Source organism: Magnolia sinica, chromosome 5, assembly GCF_029962835.1.
Source record: "Magnolia sinica isolate HGM2019 chromosome 5, MsV1, whole genome shotgun sequence".
NCBI classification, from domain to species: Eukaryota; Viridiplantae; Streptophyta; class Magnoliopsida; order Magnoliales; family Magnoliaceae; genus Magnolia; species Magnolia sinica.
In genome coordinates this window covers 11,870,500-11,894,299 of record NC_080577.1, presented here as the reverse complement: position 1 = coordinate 11,894,299, position 23,800 = coordinate 11,870,500, and the positions used below count along the sequence as shown (strand labels likewise).

Genomic DNA, 23,800 nt, shown 5'->3' with positions numbered 1-23,800 from the left:
TATACATGGTTCAGTGTCTAGTATAATAAAATCCATGGGGAAGTAGAATTTCTCCACTTGGACTAGCATGTCCTCTAAAATTTCCCTTGGTACCTTAATAGAGTGGTCAGCGAGTTGGAGTGTAATCGTGGTTAGTTTAAGCTCGCCTAACCCCATTTGTTTGTAAACTGAATAAGGTACTAAGTTGACACTTGCACCCAAATCTAGCAAAGCATGCTCAATTTGAAAATTCTCAATAATACAAGGAATAGTGGGACTTCCCAGGTCTTTATATTTGGGTACAACCCTTTGTTGAATGATAGCGCTCACTTTCTCAGTAAGGAAGGCCTTTTTGTGCACATTTAATTTTCTCTTTACAGTGCACAAGTCCTTGAGATATTTAGCATATGATGGAATTTGTCTAATGGCATCAAGCAGAGGAATATTAATAGTAACCTTCTGGAGCACATCCAACACCTCTTGATATTTCATGGGGACAGTTGGATTCCGAAGTCTAGATGGGAATGGAACTGGAAGCTCGTATGACTTAGTCTCTTTATCCTTTTACTGTTGTGGCTCTTGAACCATAGCTGATTCATCATTTTCTTGAGATAGTGGCTCATCCTCCGGTATTTTTACCAGTTGCATTATCTTGTTATCGACCTCTTTTCCACTTCTCAAGGTAATGATGGCCTTAGCTTATTCATGATGTAACTCACTTGGATTTGAGTCTCCAATGAAATATGTGTTTCTAGGGTTTGGCACAAGTTTAGAAGAAAGGGTGCCTTTTTCCCTAGCATTTAGTTGAGTCTCAATCATAGCCATAGCTATCTTTAATTCCTGATTTGATTGGATTAGAGACTGATTCATTTGAGCTTGAGAGTTCATGAATGTGGTCAATGCATCCTCCACAAATGATCGCTTTGGTGGGGGCACATATGATGCATTGTTAGGTGCCTCAAAGAAGTTATTTTGTGGAGGCATTTGAGGTGCATTGAGCGCATTAATTTGTGGTCAATTCCTCTAACTAAGATTAGGATGGTTATGCCAATTTGGATTGTACGTGTTTCCCATTGGTTGCATAACTGACCTTTGGTAATTATTTATAGCATTTGCTTGATCATGCTCATGCGTGATATTTTGTACAACTGAGATTATTGGACAATCCTTTGTATCATGGTCTGTACCACCACAAATGCTATAAAAATTACCTAAGGAAGTGTTTGCTTTAACCATATCAACCTTCCTAATTTCTAAGGCTTCGACCTTTTTAGCCAATGCAGCGAATTTTGCATTAAGGTCGTCTTCCTCTCTTAGAACATACATTCCCGCTTTCTCTCTAGGAATGGGTCTAGTTTGGTCTGATTTAGCAGAGACATCCCATGTCTGAGTATTCTCTGCTAACATATCTAGAAAATTCCAAGCCTCATTATGATCTTTATCAAGAAAGGTTCCACCACACATCATCTCTATGAACTGACGGGTATCCATGGTGAGCCCTTTTCGGAAACCATAAATCACATGCCATGGTTCATAACCATAATGTGGACAAGTAATTAGAATGTCTTTAAAGCGCTCTCAAGCTTGAAAAAATAGTTCATTTCCCTTTTGGGAGAATGACATGATTTCTTGTTTTAGTGCATTTGTTTTGTACTTGGGAAAGAAGTTTTTCAAAAACTCTCTACTTAAGACTTGCCATGAAGTGATGGTATTAGGTCTTAGAGAGTTGAGCCATGCTTTGGCCCAATCCTTTAGAGAAAATGAGAATAACCTAAGCTTAAATACATCCATATTGCCAATGTTTACTTGTAACGTTGCAATTACTTCTTCAAAGTCCTTGAGGTACAAGTAGGGGCTTTCAAAATCTAAGCCATGAAATTTAGAAATTAATTGAATCACAACTGGTTTAAAATCAATGTTCCCTGTGTGAGCAGGGAACACTATGCAAGATGGTAAAGTTGATCTTTCAGGGTGTAAATGTTCACGTAAAGTCCATGGTTGGTTTAACACATTCCTATGAACTTCATTTTCATCCTCAAGAGGAGGATTATGTTGATTTTCTCTATTTTGATTTATAGTTGGATCTAGCAGATTTGGATTTGGATTATCAACTGGGTCTAAGATGGAATCCAATTGATGTTGAGTGCCTCTTCTAAGTGAATGATCAAGGCCTGGAAGTAGTCCCCCTTCAGAGGAGAGTCGATTGTTTTGATCCCTACTCCAACGGGACATAAACCATCTACACCACACAACAAATACCACTAATTCAAATAGCAAGTATGATACTTAAAATAAAAATAAAAACTTAAATCAACAACCTAGGTGGCAGGACCGACCATGAGGGTTCAGTCCACAAAGAAAAATAAATCAACAACCCAAGTGGCAGGGCCGATCATGAAGGTTCAATCCACAAAGCAAAATAAATCAACAACCCAGGCGGCAGGGCCGACCATGAGGGTTCAGTCCACAAAGCAAGATAAATCAACAACCCAGGCGGCAGGGCCGACCATGAGGGTTCAATCCACAAGGTAAGATAAATTAACAACTCATGTGGTAGGGCCAACCATGAGGGTTCAATTCACAAAGCAAAATAAATCAACAACCCAGGTGGCAGGGCCAACCATGAGGGTTCAGTCCACAAAAATAAATAAATAAAAGTAAAATTAATGCAGAAATTAAACTATGTTAATCTGAAAAATAGATTCAACGGATGATCTTTGTGATCAAACAACAACTGTAGGACAACCATAGCACTTGGGTGATAAAATCCCAAGTAGGGCAACCTTATGTCATAGTTAGTGCTTGAAAGACCCAACTGAATTTATTTTCAAAGAAAAAGAAAAGAGAAGAAAGAAAAAATCTACAGAAAATCTGGAGGGTTTAGAAGAGAACTTACCTTAGAAGAAAACTTACCTTAGCTATCTTGCACAGATCTGATCTATCTCAGTCTCTCCCCGGCAACGGTGCCAAAAATTTGATTGCTTGCCTCCAAGTGCAGAGGTTCGTAAGTAGTATCTCGTGAATACAAGGTCGATCCCATAGAGAGATGAATTGTGAGAAGAAAAAAATCAAATGCAAAATAAACTAAGTAATAAAAATTAATCTGATGATTTGATTTTGAAATTTTTAAATGGATGTAATTCAACTGAATAAAATAACACCTAAGCTTCAAAGTTCCACACATAGATTAATGTTCCAAAATCATGATGACTTGGATAACACAACTAGGATCTAAGAACTATGGTCAGCTTAATCGGAAAATAAAATAGTTTAAATATTTTAATAAATGATATAAAAGATTAGAAAATAATGGATTTGCACCATTGACATATATTCTCAAGCGCCAGTGATTTTAAGTATTCAATATCTATAGGATAATGAATATCAAAGAAATATAACAGGTTGAGAACATCTCCTATCTAGGAAATCTGATTGATTTAGGGTAAGCTTATCCATCAATGTGGATCTTATATGATGGAAACATATGGATCTCACAAGAGGATAAAAAAACAAAACCTAAATAATAGATAACATGCATACACCATTCTTCTCATCATTAAAACAATCAATCATCATAATCTTAAAGAAATAATAAACCCATGTGCTTCCCTTCTATGTTGGGCTAGAGGGAACTTAGAAAAACATAATTAAATTGCAGAAATAAAAAGCAACAAGAAATAAAGGAAAAATTACAAATAGGAAAGATCTAAAAAAACAACTTACAAAGCTTTAATAAAACTAAAAACTCTTTAAAAACCCTAAATTTTGCTTTGGGATGCCTTGAATAATGTTTTAGAATGCCCTAGGAAGCCCTATTTATAAATAGGGAACTCCAATTTTCGTATAAAGTTGAAAAACCCTAGAAACCATCTAAAATATACATATTTTCTCAAAATAGACTTCTCGCTGCATAGTTCATTTAAAACAGACTTCCTGCTGCGCAGTTTTTCAAAATAAACTTCACAGCTTCAGAATACACTTTTTCAGGACGATTTCAGGATTCTTCACTTCAAATCTTCGATTCTCTTCATTCTTCGCTTGGTTTTCTTGGATATTTAACATGTGAATTTTTCAATCTTAGTCTCCTACGATCCATTCCTTGCCTTGGTATTTTTTAGCATCAAATTCTTACTGCCACCATTTTTCAATCCAAGCTCTTAAATTCACCTTGCAACACATACATGAGTAAATTAGAACATTAAGCTGATTCATATTCATAAAACCAAGATGTAAATGGGCAAAATTATGCAATATTTGAGTCTCAACAGTAGTTATCATCGTGTAGGTTGCTTTTGTGTAGCTTACGATAGGTGGTCCCAGTCCTTTTTGTAAGGGCCCACCCGAATGGTTGTACATGTTCTTGATGAATGAATTGTGAAGGCAAGCGCCCTCTTTTTGGGAAAAAAAAATGAAAAGAAAGGCTGAACATGATTACTCTTGCTCCAGTGGTGGACTCTTAAGGAATTTCAACACCTGGTTAAGGGTTAGAGTACCCATAGGTGGTGAAATCCCAGCTTGAGTGTGTGGGGGTATGTGTGTGTGTGTAAAAAAAATTAAAAAAAAAAAATTTTAAAAAAGTTTAAAATCACATAATATTTCTTGGGTTCCAATCCTTGCTCGAGTGGTAGACTCTAAGGAGGTTCAACACAAGGTCTTGGGTTCGAAACCCATATATGGTGAAATCCCACTATGGCATGTATAAGTGTGTGGCCGGTGCATGTGTACAAAAAAAAAAAAGGCACCACAAAAAGGATCGGGCCTTACTCATAGCAATAAGAAACAACTCAAAATAAAAGAAAATATATAGACTGAATATTTTTTTAATAGCAATAAGGACCGGGCCAGCACGACGACCCGATAACCTGATTATTTTTCCCATACAATCACAGCATCCATATACCATTCACAAGCAACGCCAACCCAATAGGCAGTAAGGTAACCTAAAATATGGGCTAGAGTAGATATGTAACAGGAAGTATCTTTTTTTTTTTCTTTTTTTTTTTTTTTTTTTGAGGAAACAATAAATTGGAGAACAGAGAATAGATAGCAGCAACCTTGCAACCTCACTGCTAGCTAGCCAAACTCTTACTGACTAAGAATAAGAGTGGAAAGGAAACCTGCTGAATGGTTTCAAAAAGGTTGTCACATGGAGAAGCAGAACTGCGATCAAAGACAGCAAACAGAGTTGCCTGTGAGAAATGGGGAACAGGATACCCCAAAATGGATTATCCCATTCTCCTCTTCTGAATTCTGGTTCGTCTAGGAGACCTGATGCTACATTATCTAGATTTAAAAGGCCACTAATATCCCCTGAAAGGTCGATCTTTCTTGAATAGATCTTGTTTGGGCAATCTTCTCTGGCCATTTTTGCAGGCGCATCTGCTACCAAATTTCCTTCCCTCAAAGTATGCGTGAAAGAGAGGTCAAGGGTTTGTCGCTTCTCAAACCCTGCGTCGAGTCAGTGTAATTAGAGATTAGACGTAGGATCCAACTATCCCCTCAACCATCGATTGTGATCAGCGACCAAGCAATTTGTGAAATAATAGGGGTCAATGCTTCTGAATGGATACATTTTTTCTTGTGTCAATAGAGTTAAGGAACTGTTCTTTCAACATTATTTTCACATGATATTTTTTAAAGGAATAAAGATGCATGAATAGATAAACAAAATGAAAGGTAAACAATGTTCATTTTATTAATATTTGAATACATGATCCATTACAATCAACAAAGTATAGATCAATCAAAAAAAAAAAAAAAAAAAAGGAACGAAAAGTAAATACTTGATTTGTCTATCACAACAAACAATTGAGGCAATTGGTAGGCAAGATGCGACCAACAAAATGATTCAATAGCTTGAATAAGGACTCAGTTGATCGGAATCCAGCAACTTAAGGTTGTGAACATTTAATCTACTCCAATGATACTGCAGTAAAAGATGTTATGCAATAGCTAACTATGATAAAACTAGGCAAGGCTAGGTAATTATGAAAAGAAAATTAAAAAAAGTAGATATATGTGTATGGTGTACGGCCTTGAGCAATTCTTCAATTGCTCTTTTTATGATTTGTCGAGGTGGTAAACTCCTCTCTAGGTTTCTTTGTTGATCTTGGATCTTTAACATATATGGGATGCTCTCCGGATAAGAAAGTCTCATAAATAGATCTGGAACTGTTGGCTTCTTAGATCTTCTTCTCATAGCCGACCATTTGATGGGAGATGTTCGTGACCCACTAAACGAATTTGACGAGGAATGATTGATCCCGGACCTCAAATCGATCATGACTGCTCATCTGGTGGCCGACCTCCTATACCTCCAATCGAGATATTGCATGGTCCAAATCAAACCACCTCCTACATTTAACCTTGTTCCTCGATGGTTTGGAATGTTGGAGGGATTTGACACTTGAAATTGATCTAATATCAGACGAGATCATATCTAGTTCTTCCATTTTCTTGATCCCAATTGAACCATGGCCACAGGATCGGATCATCCAGCTCTCTCATTCTTGTAACTACGATCAATGTATGGCCTAGGCCCTAATCTCCTTGATGTTTCTGTCTCTGTAACTTGGGTTCAAACCGTAGCCAAATTTACTTGGATAGCGGTCCGATCTTTTGATATTCAGAACATTTTTCAAATGCAATAGACCCTTTAAATATCTTTAGAAAGATTTCTTATTTTGGAAAGACTATAAGAGACGACCTCCCCAAGTGTATCATAGTCAGATATGTAATAGGATACATTTCTCTCGGCAGGTCTTTCATATACATGCTCAGTATGCTAATTCATCAATTAGCATGTTTATCGTGGCCACATGGCATCTATCTAGCTATTTGCTCCCCTAAAGACATGTAAGGCCTCATGCCTGTGCATTAATAATAAAATGAGTAGCCCCAAATGAAGATTTACCAAGAATACTCTAAGGTGTGAGTGGGATCCATCAATACTAACTCATTAGTGTCAACATATGGCGGCCTTTCATTAGTCTATGTCAAGAGTGTAAACACCGTGATCAGCTGATTTTTTATGCCACCCATCTACAGTAACAATATGGTGTATACCCGATGAAAAGCCCAGATTTGGCCTCATTGGTTTGGACACATGACCTTGGGTGGAGAGGTTTGCCACAATTGCATTGGTGCTTATTGTTCTAATGATTTTAGACAGTTAATATGATGGGCCTCACGTACGGTAGATGGGAGACATTAGAAAAACAAAGAACTCTTGTATTAGAATAATTTATACTGTTGGCAAGTTAACTAATGTACTTTGAGAAGTTTGCTAGCTAGTTTTTTTTTTTTCTCTCTCTTTTTATTTATTTTTACACACGCACACACACCCCACACACTCACGCTAGTGGAATTTCACCACCTATGGGCACTCGAACCCTTGACCGGGAGTTTAAACTCCTGAGAGTCTACCACCCGAGTAAGAGTAAGGACCCAAGTTTGCTAGCTCGTTATACACTTCAGCACACATAAACAAACTGGCACGTGTCAAGATGTATCATGTGTGAAATTTGAGTCACAATGTTTATATATTTTGGCATAAAATCAGACCTAACAACTTAGGTGGGCCATGGCATATCAAAACAAACGAATGTCCATATAGCGTCAATTTACTTTATATGCTGTGGCCTGCCTGAAGGGTCAAATTGTCTGAATTTTATGGAAAGCTAATGTCTAACACGTGTTTTATGCTTTCGCATCGGCCCTTATGTGCACGTGCATCACTCCACTCACGTGTGAAATTATCTAACTTATACTTCAAATATATATCATTTCCTTAATTATTGTTTGTTTGTTTTTTTATTTAGCCATAAGTTTTTATCTTCAGGATTTTCACAGTGGCTACCCTCATTAGCGGTGAGGGAAGGCACCCATTTATGAAATGGAGCTGTGGATCAGTGATTCAGACCGTTAATATCTAAGTTGTCTGCTCCATCAATGGCCAAAAAATCTCGTAGATCGGAAAACATCATGGCATAAAAATACAGGAGCTGTTTAAGGGAAACAAAAGGGGGGGAAATGAGGAAAAGGAAACTTCTAACTTTTGTCTTTTAACAAGATTTTTCAGAAGGTCCAAGCCCGACCCACAGACAAGAGTGCAGGCCCAAGGCTAGGTCAGCTCATTGGGTCGGCGAGCTTCTGCTCGATTGCCACCGTTAATTAGGCATACGTGGCATATAGGAAATCCTCCTTCCCACGTGCAGGACACCATTTTTTAGAGAAAGCTTAGAAAATAAAAATAATCTAATTTTCAGGAACGTAATTAGGTATAAAAAAAATCGCCATAAACCAGACCGATTGGATCATCTAATCAGAAAGATTTTATTATTATTTTTTAATCATCAAACGGAATGGATTAACAAACCATAGTCCCAATAGATCAGGACTTCATCGATACATCAGAACCCTACAATTCAACGGGCTGATTTTTCCCTGAACATGATGGTAACATTGCCACGTCAGTGGAAGTGAAAGCTAACTGTTCTGTTTGAATATCTTTCCACATTAGCAAAAGACATGTAAAGGAATTATCAAATTAGGCAGGTTTCTGGTCCCACCTCTAATAAAACTTTTTTTTAAGCATCACCTGCTGCATCATCATCATCCACTCAAATGACACGACGTACCTACTAAACAATGGGCGCGTCCCGTACAAACAAGAACTTTCTACGGGGCAGTTATTTATATTCTGGCTGGGGTGTGATGCTTAATACGCGAGCACCTATGAATGGCATATATTGACTCAAATCAAACTGAATAAATTGCTGCAACCACCTGTGTTAAGTTAGGATACAAAACTTAAATTGGTTGAACAATCCTAACCTTATCCTTGTATGCTTGTTTGTTCACGTAAAACAGTGGGATACATATTTTCTTCATTTTTCTTTATACCTGGCCAGTCATGGCTAGAGGTGTACACTAGCCGATTCTGAGTCAAGCTTGGCACAGCTAGCCTTGGCGTGGCCACTAGCTGATCCCAGCTCGAACTCGGCTCGGTCCGCAAGCCTGACTGGTCAACTTGGCTCAGTTCCGTCAGCAACTCGGCCCAATTCGTGCCGAATTCCAGCCAAAGTCGAGCCGATTTCGCCAGTGCAACATTTCCATAAACACATGGATTGCACCCTCAAAATTTCACCATATGTAGCATGACAGCAGCGTTTTTACAAGTATTTTAGCACTTAGGCTCTATGCTTCTAGATAAATCCAATCTTAGCCAGATTAGGCTTTCCAAGCCCAAAATTGGGATCGGCTGATATTGGCATTATGCAATTCTTGCCTTCTCGTCACAATGGGGGTGGTCACTGCTATGTGTTTCTGTGCAACTTCCCTTGATCTTGAGAGGTCCTTCCATCTCTGCCTGGTAGCCTTGTTTGCTTCAGCCTTTTGCACCTGTCGTCTCCAATATCCTGCGTTCTCCTTGTAAATTTTGCTCCTTGTTCTTCTTCCATATGATAGGTTTGGCCAACCCTTGTGGTGTCAACCTGAATCTCCAATTGTACATCTTGCTTACATCAATACATAGTAGGTGGCTTACACCTAATAAAATAAAATAAAAAATAAAAATGCACTTACATAGAACTTGTGTGCACTGTTGATCTAACTGTCGATCAAATCAACGAGACTCGACAAACCATCGATCGAATCAACGCCTCTGTCAATTGAATCGATAACGTCCAAAAATGTCATGTAACACCCTGTACTTTTCCGTACTCAGGCGTTATTGGGGAGACCTAGTTAGGCACTTGTGCATGTGAAAATTGTTATGATCCATCATTCAATGATACATAAAGTTACTATCTTAACCATCAAATTTTGGACTTTGTCAAACCACAATGCATCTGCCATTTTGAGAACGGCTCGCCCTTACTTAAGCCTTTGATATCTCAACATAGAGTACATCATGAATAGTTGTACAACCTTTCAATCTCACCATGGGTTGAATAGTTCATTTAATTGACCATAAAATCAATCCTTAAGGAGTGATCTTCATCCATAATTAAATTAATCATCCAATCTATTGATTTTCAAGATGGACATGCACATTAACGGAGAAACCTGTTTTCAGATTTCCATCTTTTGGATATATAAATCTAACTATTCGTCTTAGATTTGGAATTCTGAATCACGAGATCCACTATTCATCAGGTTCACAACATTCCGCCGATCGTTCTAACACTTGATTTCCCTAATTCAATCATCAGATTATAAAATCAATCTTCATGTTGCAATTAGACAACCCTATAAACCATTAGAACTATTTAATGTAGACTATGGAAGGCCCCGACCTTGAATCATCTTAAGATTTGGATCCAATTCGCCAGATCCAACGTTATTAGGCCTACAGCACTCTGAGTTCACATCCCACTATTTGATCATCCTTGCCCCAACCTTTGGTAACTGAATAAACCGTTGAAAATCACTTAAATAGGCCATAGGACCCTTTTCACCATTGATGTTCAAATTTGGAATGATCTGAAAATCAGATCGACATAATTCCATAAGTGAAGAGCTAAAATCTAGAAGTATGGCCCACCCGAGCCTTGTATATGCCTCATCTTTGGTCAATGGCACTAATTACACCCTTAGAATCGAATAAACAGAGTGGATTTCAATCAAAAATCACTACGGACCCCACTTTAAAGTGCGGTGCAGATGGAGTTTGTGCACCCACTATGCACTGGACCAAAAAACCCAGTAAATCCGATTCCGCAGCACAGTACAGAGTAAATCCGATTCCTCGACACAATAGTTGAGTCAGACCCACATACAACCCAGTCCGAGGTAAGCCCTCTCATACAAGTTACTGTCTTGAATTAGTGAGTCACGATTTGTTGACTCGGTGACTTATATACCTAGGGCTGAGGTAGAACTAATCGGGTTTAGATTGTTAGGCAGCGGCGTTTAAAGGACTTAAGCCAGGCGAATCCTGATCAAGTGCAGTAGGGGATCGAGTTCTATCACCGAGTTAAGTCAATTTCGAAACAGTAAGCTATTCTCAAAGCTCTCTTGATTAGAATTCTATTAAAGGTGATTTAAGCTAAGATGGAATGAACCTTTGATTAAGGTCAGGAATTTTTCTCCCAGTTTACTTTCTTATGCAATTGTGTCTTCATCAAAGCAGGTAGCTCCCATTTGGGGCCGATTCAAACCAACCACCCCATTTCATGTGTTAAATAATTTCCTCCTTTTCCACCGGTAATTAGCATGTCATGTAGGAAATCCTCCTTTTCTAGAAGCTGGGAAAAATATTATCCAATTTTCTGAAATATTTTCACTGAGACTACACAACACCAAGGAATAGTTAGGTCAGCAAATGTCATAAACCAAACGTCTACAATCATCCAATCAGGACTTATTTGATACATCGGAACCCTACAATTCATCGTACTAGTTTACCCATCGACGTATGTAGAAGGCACGTCATTATGGTCTGGATGAAGGTGCTCTTAGGCACAAGTTTGAAAGAGCGAGTTTCCTTTTCTAGGACGCCTCTTCACCGTATTCTCTAACTTTTCGAAGGATGCAGCAGTTGCTTTTCACATGAAATTCTTCCACTGGATGCTAGGTGTGGATTCCACCAAGATATTAGTGATAAATCCATGCCATCCATACATTTTAAAAAATAATTTTATGGTATGAATCCAAAACTGAGGTAGATCAAAATCTCAAGTGGGCCACACAGTGTTGATTGAACACTCACCATTAAAAACTTCCTAGGGCTACCAAATCTTTGGATCAAGCTAATATTTGTTTTTTTCCACCATCCAAGTCTGTATGACCTAATCTACAGGTTGGATGTCAAATAAATATCACGGTGGGCCGTAAAAAATATTTAATGGTGAGAATCATATCACCACTGCTTCCTGTGGTGTGGTCCACTTGAGATTTGGATCTACCTCAGATTTTGGATAATGCCCTGAAATGATAAGGAAAAACGGATAGACGGGGTAGATTTCTCAAAAACATTATGGTGGGCCCCACCTAGGTTTCCAGTGCGAGAAACGCTTTCGCAGAAAGCAGCAGTGATAATAATCCTCACCATTGAAAATTTTCTAGGGCTCACTGTGATTTATATTAGCCATCCAGTCAATTCATAAAGTTATACATAGCTTTGGATGAAGAGAAAACACAAATATCAGCTCCATCCAAAACTTCTTTGGCCCCCATGAATTTTTCAAGGGTAAGGGTTTAATCCCCACTGTAGCCCACATCTGTCCTGCATTTGCCACATTTTTGAGCTAATAGCCTAAAATGATGAAAGAAATGGATGGACAGTGTGGATAAGACCCATACATCACGGTGGCCACTCAAAGCTCCCGCCCGTTCCCAACGACGGGCAAATGTAGGACGCAATCTGCGTCCCTCGATAACCTACGCAGATTAGATATTGATAGGTTAAGTACTCAAGTCCGATACTGATAGGTTAAGTATTCAAGTCCCATACTGAAGTGACGTCACCAAGTTCTGTGGGGCCCACTATAATGTATGTGTTGTATCCACACCGTCCATCCATTTTGAAATATCATTTTAAGGCATGAGTCAAAGAATGAGGCAGATAAAAATCTGTAGTGGACCCATCACAGAAACAGTGGGAAGAGTGATTCCCACCACTGAAACTATCCTAAGGCTCTCCCACAGCTGAAACTATCCTATGGCTCACCATAATGTTTATTTGAAATCTAACCGGTTCAAAAGTTAAAAAAGTAATGAAACAAGGGAAAACACAAATATTAGCTTGATCTAAAACTTTTGTAGCCTTTAGAAGTTTTTAATGGTGGATGTCAGTTCCCACTATTTTTCGTGCTAGGTCCACTGGAGCTTTGGATTTAACTCATTCTTTGGATATTGCCCAAAAATGATCTCACCAAATGGATGGAAGGCGTGAATATTAGACATACATCATGGTGGGCCCACAGAACTTGGTGACATTAACTTCAGTAGCTAGTCTCGCTACTCAACCGGTCAGTAGCTAATCCACGCTATTTTGGTAACTACCTCCCTAATGAAGCATGCAATCCGCCTCTAGGACGTCCAGGAACTTGCTAACTTTATTAGAAACTTAGGTGGGGCCCACCATGATATTTGTGAGAAATTTAGCCTGTCCATCCATTTTTTTTAGCTCAATTTATGACTTGAGACCAAAAGTAAGCTCGATACAGTGTACTGAAGGAAAAGGGAGCAGGGAAATTCCTACCATTGAAACCTCCTTTGGGTCGATGTTTACATGCCATCTATACCATTCAAAACTTATGTGATTTACGAATATTTCAACTGTGTATGTTTAATCTTCACATTTTCAGCCCACTTGAGTATTGGTTTCGGCTCATTTTCGTATGCAGGTCCTAAAATGATCTCATAAAACGGATGGACGGATTGGATTTCTCAAAAACATCACGGTGGGTCCCACTTAGGTTTCAGTGCAGGAACTTCGTGCATAAGGCTTTCGCAGGAATTCCGCAGCGTGATTTTTTCAAACATTAGAGAAAGACATGCAAAGAAAAGTCATCACGGTGGTTGCCACCTAATCTAGTGGAAGAACTTCTCGCGAAAGGCTTTCACCGGAAATCCGCAGCGCAATTTTTTCAAACTTTAGAAAAAGACATGTAAAGAAAAGCCTGAAGTTCTACGGAGCAGGCACCTTTCCTGGTCCCACCTCTAATGAAACCTGGAGATATCCTCTGATAAAACCTGTAAATATCTCCAGCACCATTGTCGTCCAATCAACCAATATTTATCGTGCAACCATTTGTGAATAGGACAGTTATTTAGTGGGTGTACAGTGACTGTGAGGCCCACCTTGATGAATGTGTGGTATATCAACGCGTTCTATCCATTTTTTTCTAGATCATATGATGATGTGGCCCTAAAACTTATATAGATCCAAATCTCGAGTGGACCCAACACAGAAACAGTGGTGATTGAATGCCTACCATTAAAAACTACTTCGGGAGCACCTAGGGCCCACGGTTATATTTATTTGCCATCCAACATGTTGATAAGGTCCAACAGACCTTGTTGAAGGGAAAATACAAATATCAGCTTGATCCAAAACTTTGATGGCCCACAATAAGTTTTTAATGGTCAAACACAGTTTCCAGTAGTGTAGTCCACCTAAGAATTGGATCTGCTTAATTTTTAGAATCAAATCCTAAAATGAGATGGAAAAATGGATGGACCACATGAATAGACAACACATTCATCAAGGTAGACCCTTACGGTCAGGGTAACACCCACTAACGGAAACACTTAATCCGCTCCCAAGCAATAACGGGACCCATTCACAACCATGGCATGAGATATCACAGGACGACTGCTTATTTTGCATCCCTCAAAGTCAAATCGGAGTGGTTAGCATATATGAAATGACTTACTAAAGAAATGACTTTTTTTTTTTTTTTTACAAGCAACTGACTCAACCAATTCCTTCTTATACAGAGTCGACCAGGAACAAGTCTTGGATTTGAAAAAATAACAATAAATAAACCTTCATTGCTTCTAAAGTAATAAGACCATTTCAGTGATCGACATTTCCTTAACTCTATAAATACTAGCTTAATCTTCATCCAAAACCCACAGCCAAAAAACACTCCTCATTATAAGATTCAGGGTTTCCTAGCTTACATACATAAACACTCCCAAATATTTTCAAGATGGCCACTGGCTTTCTTCTCCTAACATTCCTTGCTTTTAGTTTCTCATTTGCCGCTGCATCCGATCCCAGCCCTTTACAGGATTTCTGCGTTGCTTTGAAAAACAGCGAAGGTATGTTCACTCTAAGTAATTGCATCAATGCTGCAAATGTTTCATAGAAATGCAATCCACATAAAAGGATTCATGTGATGGGTGGGACTCAGTACCTTTATGTTGGTTTAATAGGTCTTGAAAGAATATACCTTCTCTTTTTTTTTTTTTGTAAAAAGGAAAGAATATACTGCTTACAATCTCTTTTGTATTATTATTATTATTATTATTATTATTATTATTATTATTATTATTATTATTATTTTATTGGGCGGGGGGCGGGCGCAGAAGAATCACACAAATATAACACAAAATATCTCAATATCAACTCTACTACATTCTGCTGATGATGAGACGTGGTTTTAATCCCAACGGCATCTCTAGATTACTATACCTCTCATGCCTCCCCTCTTTTAATCCCTTCTTATTTGAAAAAAAAAAAAAAAAAAAAACAAATTCTCTCCACAACCCCATCATCAAATAAAAACCTAACCACACGATCAAGGAAAACAAAAAAGACATACAGAGATAAATGGCAATGCCATTTTTTTGTGTAGATCTCTCTCTGTTTTGTTGCTCAAATATCTCAATCTCTTTTGTATTATATGATGGCAGTGTTGGTGAATGGATTTGTATGCAAGGACCCAAAGGAAGTTCAAGCTGATGATTTCTTCTTCTCGGGACTGGACAAACCAGGCAACACGGATAACAAGGTTGGGTCCGATGTGACCCCAGTAAATGTAGCCCAGATACCAGGACTCAACACCCTCGGCGTCTCCTTGGCTCGGATAGATTACGCGCCCTATGGTCTCAATCCACCCCACACACACCCGCGGGCCACAGAGATCCTAACAGTATTGGAGGGCACCCTCTATGTCGGATTCGTCACTTCCAACACTGAAAATCGCTTCATAGCAAAGACCCTTCATAAAGGTGATGTGTTTGTCTTCCCAGAAGGCCTCATTCACTTCCAGCAAAACATCGGCCACACCAATGCCATAGCCATTGTAGGATTTGGCAGCCAGAACCCTGGAACCATCACCATTGCAAATGCTGTGTTTGGATCAAATCCGCCCATCTCAGATGATGTTCTTGCCAAGGCATTCCAAGTTGACAAGAAAATAATTGATTATCTCCAATCGCAGTTTGCAGTGAAACACTAGAGCACGCTACCTTACAATAAACTCCCTCAGTAATTTATAGTGTATCCAGATATAGTTCTTTACTTACGTTAATGTTTGAATAAAATGGGAGTGCAACGTATTTGTTTTTATCTGTCGTTTGTTTTCTTTCTTTATTTGTTTCTGTTTAATGGTTTCTCGTGGATTTTGGCCTGTTATCTCTCTCTCTCTCTCTCTACTTGCATGGTTCACGAAGTTTATTGAGATGTAATGAATACGATGTAGCAACTTCGAGAGTCTTCGATTGATCATTTCGCTTCAAATTAAGTGAAGAAGCGTTAAAAATAAGCATTAGCTTTGGTAAGGAAGGAAGAAAATAAAGTAATATTATAAGCAAATCATCTACCTATTGTACCTCTTGGATAGAATCCCTATCAATATCTATTTTCTATTCAGTTGGAGCCATTTTGACTTGGAACTTACAGTAATTTTCTCTTGGTGATCTCACGCAAGGGGTTATTGGTGAAGAGGATGAGGTCATAGACCCACGCACCCAACACCATCCCACAGATGGGCTCCACAATGTAGACCCATGTGCCCTCATAACGGTTGGCTATGATCCCTGGGGGCCAAGCTCATCGCAGGGTTCATGGATGCCCCAGAAATAGGCCGGTCAAAATGCAGACCACACGCATTCATATGATGAAACCCAAAAAAAAAAAGGTGTCGGATTAGACCACGCGCATTCATATGATGAAACCCAAAAAAAAAAAAGGTGTTGGATTAGACCACGCGCATGATATGCGTATTTTAGAGGTACCCAGCTCTGATGCGGAGGGCCCGGATTACGTGCAGCCCCTGCCTCACATGATATGCGTATTTTGATGTATCTATTGTATATCCATGCCGTCCATCCATTTTGCCAGCTCATTTTAACCGTCAATTCCCACTGTTTCTTGTGGCTTGGTCCACCTAAGATTTGAATCTGCTTCATTTTTGGGATTGTGCCCTAAATTGATCTGAAAACGGATGGATGGTGTGGATATAAACAATACACATTAAGGTGGGTCACACCTAATCCAGTCCCTGACTGATGTAGAGAGGGTCAACAGAAGTGATCCGGATTGTCGGACCTTAATCAGGCGTATCTCGCAATATGGAATGAGTCTTCGGACGTAAAATATATGATTTTAGGATAGAATGAACTACTTTAGCCACCCAACCCAGCTATGCAAGCCGGATTTGCGAAGTACCCCTAGGTGGACGTTCGTTTCCCTATTTTAATTCCGATTATAACTCTTTATCCGTTGGACTTAAGGAGTTACGTGCAACACTAAAAGAGCTTAGAAAAATTAGGAGAACAACTTGTGAAGCCATATAGGACACTTACTATTTTGGCCGAAAACCTTGCGCACTAGTAGATATCACGGCTGTCCTCTATAAATAGTAAGTTTACTATTTATAGTAAGTCGTGAATTCTAGGAGTTTCAGTCGTAGTTTCATTCTAATTTCTCTCTCATTGCTTAGTGTCCCTATTTAAAGGGCTGTGAACTCATTTTTTTTCATTCATCAATCAATTTCGAATTTATTAAAATTTATTTCTATTTTATTGTTTTCTTTCCTCGTGGGTTTGAGAAGTCTGTATGAGGAGTCCAAAGAAGTTCCGTGGATTCGGAATAGTTATCTTCTTGAGGAAGATAGTGCTCGACCTCATGTCCTCCTCTATGTCACTGATGCAGATCCTCCTCAGCAAGGTTTGTACAATAGGCATATCTTACAAGCGTTGCATATGAGTACCTTCTTGATGCACCACCCTTATCCAAGAATTCTTAAAAACCAAGAGCACTATTTTGTGTGCCACTATGTTAACAACTTACACATTTTTCGTTGCCACATTTTTAATGAGTTTATCTATTTTGGTTAACTGTAATTACATATTAGAGATTTTGGTAAAGATTAAAATTGAGATCATATCATCTAAGTTAACAATAATTATGTATTAGAGATTTTGATAAGGGTTAAAAATTATTTATATAAAGTATGATCTCTAGGTTTGTTAATGGACTGGGCTCATGCCAAGCAAATTCAAATTTCAAAATGGGCCTGGCCCATTTTCAAGTTTCAAGACTTTTTTTTTTATATATACGGGCACTGCATGGGTACTCGAACCCATGAGACCCTAATCTACCACTGAGCCATGAGCAGGGACTCGGGTTTTAAAACATTGGCTTTATATCTATTTTCTATATATATAAATATATATATATATATATATATATATATATATATATATATATATATATATATATATATATATATAAAGTGTAGAACAAGTGGGGACTAAATCATTCTTCTGTGGTGGCCCACCTTGTATGGGCCATGATCCAAAATTTCCCAGATTAGAAGATCCAAATGATTTTATTCAGTGTTCTGTATTAATAATGTTCTTCTTAGCCAGATGGTTTTAGGAAAATTTGCAAGGTAACAGATTTCCTATCAGGGGGATTTTTCAGACATGGTCCATCCACAGTGGGACACAACAGACCAGCAGACTTGATTACGGAAGCAAGGCCCCACTTGGCAGAATTGGAACCTTGCGTGTTTTTTGCAAATTCTCTTTGGAAACGGCTGGGATGACGCATTCTATTTACACAATAGTGTGTAATTGCTGAGTCCTCTTTGATATGGGTAGTCAGCTTGCGTCCTTATGCAAGAATGCTTGGACTGGGAAATTCTTAGCTGCTATTGTGAAAATATGGACTGTGACAAGCGATTGAAAATGGTTTCATATCTGAACACCTGTGTGGCCTATGTGTTGTGTCAATTCAATATATCAAACATGTGGCCATATGTGTGATTGAGAGCCCCTGTATGTATTCAGATTTTATGTGTGTATAATATGCAAGCGTGTCAAAATCTACTCAACTCAAAGTTTGATTAAACCATTGGTGCCCCTGAGGTTTTGTTTTTCTTTTTTTTGGGAAAGGTGAGAGCTCACCACCTGAGCTTTATTTAAATGAAAAGAAAGGCTGAACATGGTTACTCTTGCTCCAGTGGTGGACTCTTAAGGAATGTCAACACCTGGTCAAGGGTTACCCATAGGTGGTGAAATCCCAGCGTGAGTTTGTGGGGGTATGTGTGTGTGTAAAAAAATTAATAAATAAAATTTAAAATCACATAATATTTCTTGGGTTCCAATCCTTGCTCGAGTGGTAGACTCTAAGAAGGTTCAACACAAGGTCTTGGGTTCGAAACCCATATATGGTGAAATCCCACTATGGCATGCATAAGTGTGTGGCGGGTGCGTGTGTACAAAAAAAAAAAAAAAAAAAGGCACCACAAAAAGGATCGGGCCTTACTCATAGCAATAAGAAACAACTCAAAAATAAAAGAAAATATTCAGACTAAATATTTTTTTAATAGCAATAAGGACCGGGCCAGCACGACGACCCGATAACCTGATTATTTTTCGCATACCACTATAAGAAAAACGGGCAAAGGATACGGCCAAAAACCGTAGCTAAAGACCTTTTTGCTACGGATCTAGTCTGTAGCACGTCCGTCGCTATTGGTGGGGTAGCTAAAGGTCTAGCTACGAATTATATTCGTAGCAATAGATATCAGTAGCTACGGATTATATCCGTAGCAATAAAGAATCAATAGCTACGGACAAAAGCCGTAGCTAAAGTTATGCCTACGGATTGAATCCGTAGCAATAGATATCAATAGCTACAAATAAAGGTCATAGCTATAATTTCTATAGCGAAATGTATGTATGGCTACGGATAATAGCTACGGTTAAAATCCGTAGCTATTTAAAAAAAAAAATTAAATAATAATGTTGCAAAAAAAATTTAATAATGGTGCCTGTTTCCATTGCAAGAACCTATTGTGATTGATAACTCATCTAAGATTAATACTGATAGGAATAGTACATAAAATACAATCAGGAAAAAAACGATGCATTTATTACAAATAGCAATCAAATCAAACAATGTATCCCACATTCACATTTCTAAATAAAAAATACTTCACTTTTCTCAACCTATCATAAGAAGATAGAGCTTCTTCTTTTCCTGAAACTGTAAATGTAACTTCTGTGGACTTTGACACAAGATTACTTTCAAGTTCTGAAACCCTTCCCTTGAGAAAAGTGAATATCATCCTCCAATGACTTCTTTAGCTTGTCAGCCTATATAAAACAGCATTTGTAGACACAATCAAACAAGCATGCATTTGTACACATCTCAAAAGAAAGAAAGACAAAAAAACACTGAAAACAGGGATTGCAACTTTCAAACAAATGAAGTTCAGGTACAGAGATGTACCTCAGTCTTGAATTTTTCATGAGCAAATTCAATTTGCTTCAATGTAACTTCATTCACTTGTGCTATTTCTTTATACTGTAAAAAAAAATATTATAAAATATTTAAATCCTTAAGAGTATCAGATAATAAATCCAAGTAAAAAATTCAAACCATCTGTAGCATGTGATCCTTGTTGGCTTATGCCTCCCCCTTCAGTTTTTCCATCTCTTTCTTTGCTTTCTGCATGTCCTCAATATACTATTACATATATAACTAACAAAATTGGAACATACTTGTAGAAACATTACATAATAAGAGAGAGACATAAGTAAGAAAAGGAGGAGAGAAAAATCAGGCCAAAATGTTTCTCATATAGATTAATTAATTAATTAATTAATTAATTAATTAATTATATATAGAGAGAGAGAGATCAGGTTATAGGTTTAGGAATTCGGGTTCGGGTTTAGGTTCGGGTTTAGGTTATGGTTAAGGTTATAGGTTTAGGTTTAGGGATTTGCGAATAGGTTATAGGTTTAGGTTATAGGTTATAGGTTATAGGCTACAGGTTTAGGTTATAGGTTTAGGTTTAGGGATTTGAGAATAGGTTTAGGTTTAGGTTATAGGTTATAGGTTTACTTTATAGGTTATAGGTTTAGGTTAAGGTTATAGGCTATAGGTTTAGATGTAGGTTATAGGTTATAGGTTATAGGTTTAGGTTTAGGTTATAGGTTATAGGTTTAGGTTTGGGTTTAGGTTTAGGTTATAGGTTTAGGTTTAGGTTATAGGTTTAGTTTATAGGTTATAGGTTATAGGTTTAGGAATTCGGCTTCGGGTTCGAGTTCTGGTTTAGGTTTAGGTTAAGGTTAAGGTTATAGGTTTTGTAGACACCCCACCTAGGCTAACATCTCAAGAAGGCTAAGACAACCCAGGAACCATGATCAAATCCTAAACCAAACCCTAATTCCAGCCGTAACCTAACCCTGACCCAAAAATCTCAAAACTTCCTAACCAAGACCCAAAACCGTGATCCAAACCGTTCAATCCACACATAACCCCCGCTTATAACTTATACCTTGACTATAACTCGTTACCCGAGCTTAAGCCCGCCTGTCTGAGCCATAAAACCCCAAAAGGAGACCACTGATCGAACCAGCACATCAAGTAAAGCCCTCACGCATGAACCCGGCCTAAACGAAGCCCGAGCGGTAGTCTAACTACTACCAGCGGTAGTCTGACTACCGCCGGCGGTACTCGAGGTGCATCCACTTGCGGCCCACGCATGGACAGCTGTCCCAGCATCCAAAAGTCAACTTTTCCATGGATTTATCCCTCCCATCATCACTATTTACCATTTTACCGAGCCCAAGAGCCAATGGAAGCACGTCACGTGGCACTCCTCTCTCCCTGGCCAATCACAAGCCTCTATGTCATCATTTTAACCCTTACCTACCTCCTATTTACAGCAATGCCATTGGAGAAAGCTATAAATAGCCCTCTCCTCTTCACATTTCAAAAACAACTCTTTACTTCCAAGCTTAAGTGAGAAGGAGAGTGAGAGGAAGAGAGTGAGGGTGAGGAGGAGCTCCTAAGCCTTCAAGTCCAGATTTTTCAACTATCCCCTTAGCCCACTCCCTACTTTCTCAGCCATCCCAACCTCCAACATTACTCAATGAGATCATGGTTTAGTTCATGTTTTAGCCTACTCAAGATTAAGCCAAAGATCCATTCTATATGCAAGCATTCATCATGACATCTACTCCCTTCTCAACCCCCCTACTTCTCTAGACCTCTAGTGAACGTATGCTCTATGACTTGCCGTACATCAGATCCTATCACATCAGAAATTCCTAGTAATCTAGTCTATTTTATCTCTTTGCATAATCATCATGACATCCGCCCTCTAGGTACGCTGTTGGACGTATGCTGTATGGCTCGCTGAAATCTCGACTTACTACATGAGAAATCCGCGTGTGTACCTAGTCCCATCTCGACCACAACATCCATCATCCCTTGAGATTGTTTTACTACACGAAGTAGAGATCGTACGTTCATACGGGCAAAGAGGGTGCCTAACACCTTCCCTCTTTGTAACCGAGGTCCCTTACCCGGAATCCCGGATCGCAAACCAGGAGTCAATCTAAGGTAGGAGAGTCTTCAGATTTCTCCAACCTTACATATTCCGCAGGTTCTAGCCGACCGCAGGATTCTGAGATTATTCGACTAGTGGCGACTCTAACATCCACAAATCAGCCTAATCACCCCCATCAAAAGCATACCATATTAATTAGCATGGGCACCAAATTTTCAGTGTCTACGGGTTTAGGTTTAGGGATTTGAGAAGAGGTTATAGGTTATAGGATATAAGCTTAGGTTATAGGTTATAGGTTTAGGTTTAGGTTTAGTTTCTAGGTTATAGGTTTAGGTTTAGGTTAAGGTTATAGGTTTAGGTTTAGGTGTTGGTTATAGGTGGGTTATAGGTTATAGGTTATAGGTTTGGGTTTGGGTTTAGCTGTAGGTTTAGGTTATAGATTATAGGTTTAGGTTATAGATTTAGATTGAGGTTATAGGTTCTAGGTTTAGGAATTCGGGTTCGGGTTCGAGTTCAGGTTTAGGTTAAGGTTAAGGTTAAGGTTATAGGTCTAGGTTTAGGGATTTGAGAATAGGTAATAGGTTATAGGTTATAGGATTAGGTTTAGGTTTAGGTTATAGGTTACCGGTTTAGGTTATAGGTTTAGGTTTAGGTTTAGGGATTTGAGAATAGGTTTAGGTTTAGGTTTAGGTTTTAGGTTTAGGTTATAGGTTTAGGTTTAGGTGTTGGTTATAGGTGGGTTATAGGTTATAGGTTATAGGTTTGGGTTTAGGTTTAGGTTATATGTTATAAGTTTAAGTTATAGGTTTAAATTGAGGTTATAGGTTATAAGTTTAGGAATTTGGCTTCGGGTTCGGGTTCGGGTTTGGGTTTAGGTTTAGGTTAAGGTTAAGGTTATAGGTTTAGATTTAGGGATTTGAGAATAGGTTATAGGATTAGGTTTAGGTTTGGGTTTAGGTTATAGGTTATCGTTATAGGTTTAGGTTTAGGTTTAGGTTTAGGTTATAGGTTTAGGTTTAGGGATTTGAGAATAGGTTTAGGTTTAGGTTATAGGTTATAGGTTTAGGTTTAGGTTAAGGTTATAGGTTTAGGTTTAGGTGTAGGTTATAGGTAGGTTATAGGTTTGGGTTTAGGTTTAGATTGAGGTTAAAGGTTGAGATTGAGGTTATAGGTTATAGGTATAGGTTATAGGTTATAGGTTTAGGTTTAGGTTTAGGTTATAGGTTTAGGTTTAGGGATTTGAGAATAGGTTTAGGTTTTGTTATAGGTTTAGTTTATAGGTTATAGGTTTAGGTTTAGGTTAAGGTTATAAGTTCAGGTTTAGGTGTAGGTTATAGGTAGGTTATAGGTTATAGGTTTGGGTTTAGGTTTAGGTTTAGGTTATAGGTTATAGGTTTAGATTATAGGTTTATATTGAGGTTATAGGTTATAGGTTTAGGAATTTATCTTCGGGTTCGGGTTCGGGTTTAGGTTTAGGTTAAGGTTAAGGTTATAGGTTATAGGTTTAGGAATTCGGCTTCGGGTTCGGGTTCAGGTTTGGGTTTGGGTTC

At 38.4% G+C, this 23,800-nt stretch overlaps 1 protein-coding gene and 1 long non-coding RNA gene across 2 annotated transcripts in view; one reads left to right on the top strand and one right to left on the bottom strand.

Moving 5' to 3' along the window:
- Window positions 1-15,298, bottom strand: part of LOC131245457 (uncharacterized) — a 35,504-nt gene extending 20,206 nt beyond the window's left edge. The window contains exon 1 of the long non-coding RNA XR_009170881.1: window positions 15,128-15,298. This is a non-coding gene — a long non-coding RNA (uncharacterized LOC131245457). The remainder of the gene's footprint in view (window positions 1-15,127) is intronic.
- On the top strand, window positions 14,496-16,006 carry LOC131245454 (putative germin-like protein 2-1). The gene is made up of 2 exons (XM_058244941.1): window positions 14,496-14,754; window positions 15,349-16,006. Exons 1-2 carry the CDS (start codon window positions 14,643-14,645, stop codon window positions 15,894-15,896), a joined length of 660 nt encoding a protein of 219 aa, XP_058100924.1. The 5' UTR covers window positions 14,496-14,642; the 3' UTR covers window positions 15,897-16,006.
- Window positions 16,007-23,800: the final 7,794 nt, after the last annotated feature.

Bases quoted from the DNA above. Each gene is read 5' to 3' on its own strand.
- LOC131245454 (XM_058244941.1), top strand. From the start codon at position 14,643: ATGGCCACTGGCTTTCTTCTCCTAACATTCCTTGCTTTTAGTTTCTCA. The intron at 14,755-15,348 runs GTATGTTCACTC...ATATGATGGCAG, and splicing joins TGCTTTGAAAAACAGCGAAG to TGTTGGTGAATGGATTTGTA.